Genomic DNA, 2,520 nt, shown 5'->3' on the forward strand with positions numbered 1-2,520 from the left:
GAAATGGCAGAAGGAAACCGCTGCGCAATGAGATCATAAAACAATAAAACTGTGAGGAATGCTATTGAGACCTCACTGGGGTGGAAAGGATTAATTTTCTTACCTACGGAAGCCGCTAGAGCGTGGAGACGCACTCTAAATACGGATTAGGGATTTGTTTTGGGGATTCAATGCCACGGTCAGCTGAGTACGGTTTGTTTGGGCGTGCCCGCTGGCCACGTTGGAAAGACGCGGACCTTTGGTGTGTATAATCGGAGTTCGATTCTGTAACTGATCTAAATTATACGTGAGTTTTGACCCAAAAGCCCCGACTGTAGAATTATGTTGAAGAGAGCATAATATCTCAAACTCGAACCGAAAAAAATGGAAATACCCCTGAAGATTGTGGTACTTTTGACAGAGGTTTTCACCTTGTGGATACATTAAGGGTTGTTTGTTGTTAACAACTTAATATTGTTACGTACACTTCTTGTTATATCCAGTGCACACAGCAAATCTGATTCATTTGATTCAGTCGGGCCGTCGTAAAGAGACAAAAACTACCATTTCAACAGAATACAACCGGGTTCAACTAAATTCAACTCTGACCTTCAAAATCATACATGTTTGTTTTTCAAGGTCGCGAGTTGAATCGTTCATACTGTGCCAAAATGATAACTCCATGAAGGAAAATCTGGCTGGTCTCGACTGAATCAATTTGGCAGCTTGCATTATTATCAGTGGGAAAGGCTGGTTTCTGATGAAACGCTACAAGGACGGAACTGCTGAGTGAATTGTGCCAAATTAAATCTGGGACTGTAAAGTAGATGTGATTTGTATAATTGGTTTAATTCTGATGATATGTCTCTAAATTACAAGTTGCATCTCGAAACGAAGGCTTTGAAGTTATACTTGAAGATGACGTCAAGAACAATGGTATGACCGGCCGCAGATCAACATCCGAGAGACCATAAAAAAATAAAATAGCAGTCATCACCTCACTAGAACTCATCAACATAATTTGAATTTTCATTCCTTTCAATCAAGAAGTATAGTATTTATAGAAAGATTTTTACAGCGCTTGCAACGCGTATAGGCCTAGTTCATATGAGTACTGAAGATGGGGGTGGGGGTGGGGGGAGTATTAGAGAGTAACATAAAAAAAAGAAAACAAGTAGAAAAGATAAGGACGGTAGATTTTTTACAGATGGAAAGAAGAAGCAAATCACATCAGAGCACTCGCCAGCCGCCAAGTTTTGTAACAGCAATGCAAATGACAATAAACTTCTCATATTATAAGTCTTTAAACTGTCACTACTACTGGGCAATTTTAGAAAATATTTGGTGCCCAAGATTTTCACAATTACAATTAGTACGTTGTCACCGTTCTTAGCACAAAATGGTATTCATTACCTTGGGTATGAACGAATGTAATGCTGTCTTAATTAATTTGTCAAGGTTGTCTTCTAAATCTTACCACATACACTGTAGCAACTCTTTTCAAGGACAAGGCGAGGGTCATTTGGAACACTATAACTTTATTTGTCAATCTGTTTTCACGAATGCAAGACGATTTCAGAAAAGAGAAGCTTTTTAAAAAAAAACACAAACATGTCAAAACTATACTCATACAAGACAATCCTGTAGTGTAGATAACGTCATTGTTGTCAGTACTGCTATAGTGGCAATAGTATTCTTGCTACACAAAAAAAAATTCAGTTTTATTATGGCCATAGATTCATTCTATCATATCATTGCTTATTTGGGTTGCTTTCTTTCTTCCTGAAAATTATTTCGAAATTGTAATTTGTATTGGCAAAAGACAATACTTGTTGGTGTTGTTGGGTTTGTTTGGGGTTTGGGGGTTTTTTTTCAAATTCCTTCTCATCATGTTCCCCTTCCTTTTTTTAGAATTCAAAACTGGTTTGGTTATAGCTGGGTCTACTAATAGCTTATAATATTTTGACTTTTGCCTCATTTCTTTTCAGAAAGGGGTGGGGGGTGCCTGAGCGAGCACTTCTTTCTAACTTGCAACGTGTCTCTTGCTGTCATTATTGTGTTTTAGGTTTTTTTGTCATTTGCTCTGACTATATTAATTTTGGCTCAGGGGCAGGGCCTAACAGTATTATTTTTTTTCTAAAACCTTGCCAGACGAGAAAACTGTCTTGACAGGTTCCGGCCATGTCTGGTACAGTCGGGAATGCGACAGCTCTTCGTAACCTCGCCGAGGATCTGTTGACGTCAGAGGAAAATGGCGCCTTCAGGGAAGCGTTGGGCAACTACCGCCAGACGGGCTCCTTGCCCTCATTGGTCAAGCAACTGAGTCACGTGATAAAAACTACTGAGAAGCTGATGCTGCTCGTGGAGATCAGCAGTGTCTTGTCTCAGGGTTTGAGGGCCGACTTCCACAAGTTGTGCTGCCTGTACTTCCCAACGTAAGAGCATAAGAGCAAGAATCAAGAGTACATGTTTTGAAAAACCACCATCTGCGCACAACTCTCTCTCTCTCTCTCTCTCTCTCTCTCTCTCTCTCTCTCTCTC

The 2,520-nt window shown here is 39.9% G+C and overlaps 1 protein-coding gene across 1 annotated transcript in view; it reads left to right on the forward strand.

The window, feature by feature from the left end:
* Nucleotides 1-2,130: 2,130 nt before the first annotated feature.
* The window catches only part of LOC106011234, a gene marked incomplete at its 5' end in the record, with an annotated part of 13,394 nt that continues 13,004 nt past the window's right edge, over nt 2,131-2,520 (forward strand). The window contains 1 exon segment of the mRNA XM_013080121.2: nt 2,131-2,414. Within this exon segment, the coding sequence (XP_012935575.1) occupies nt 2,161-2,414 (254 nt within the window).

The sequence above is a fragment of the Aplysia californica genome, unplaced genomic scaffold (assembly GCF_000002075.1).
Source record: "Aplysia californica isolate F4 #8 unplaced genomic scaffold, AplCal3.0 scaffold00075, whole genome shotgun sequence".
Lineage (NCBI taxonomy): Eukaryota > Metazoa > Mollusca > Gastropoda > Aplysiida > Aplysiidae > Aplysia > Aplysia californica.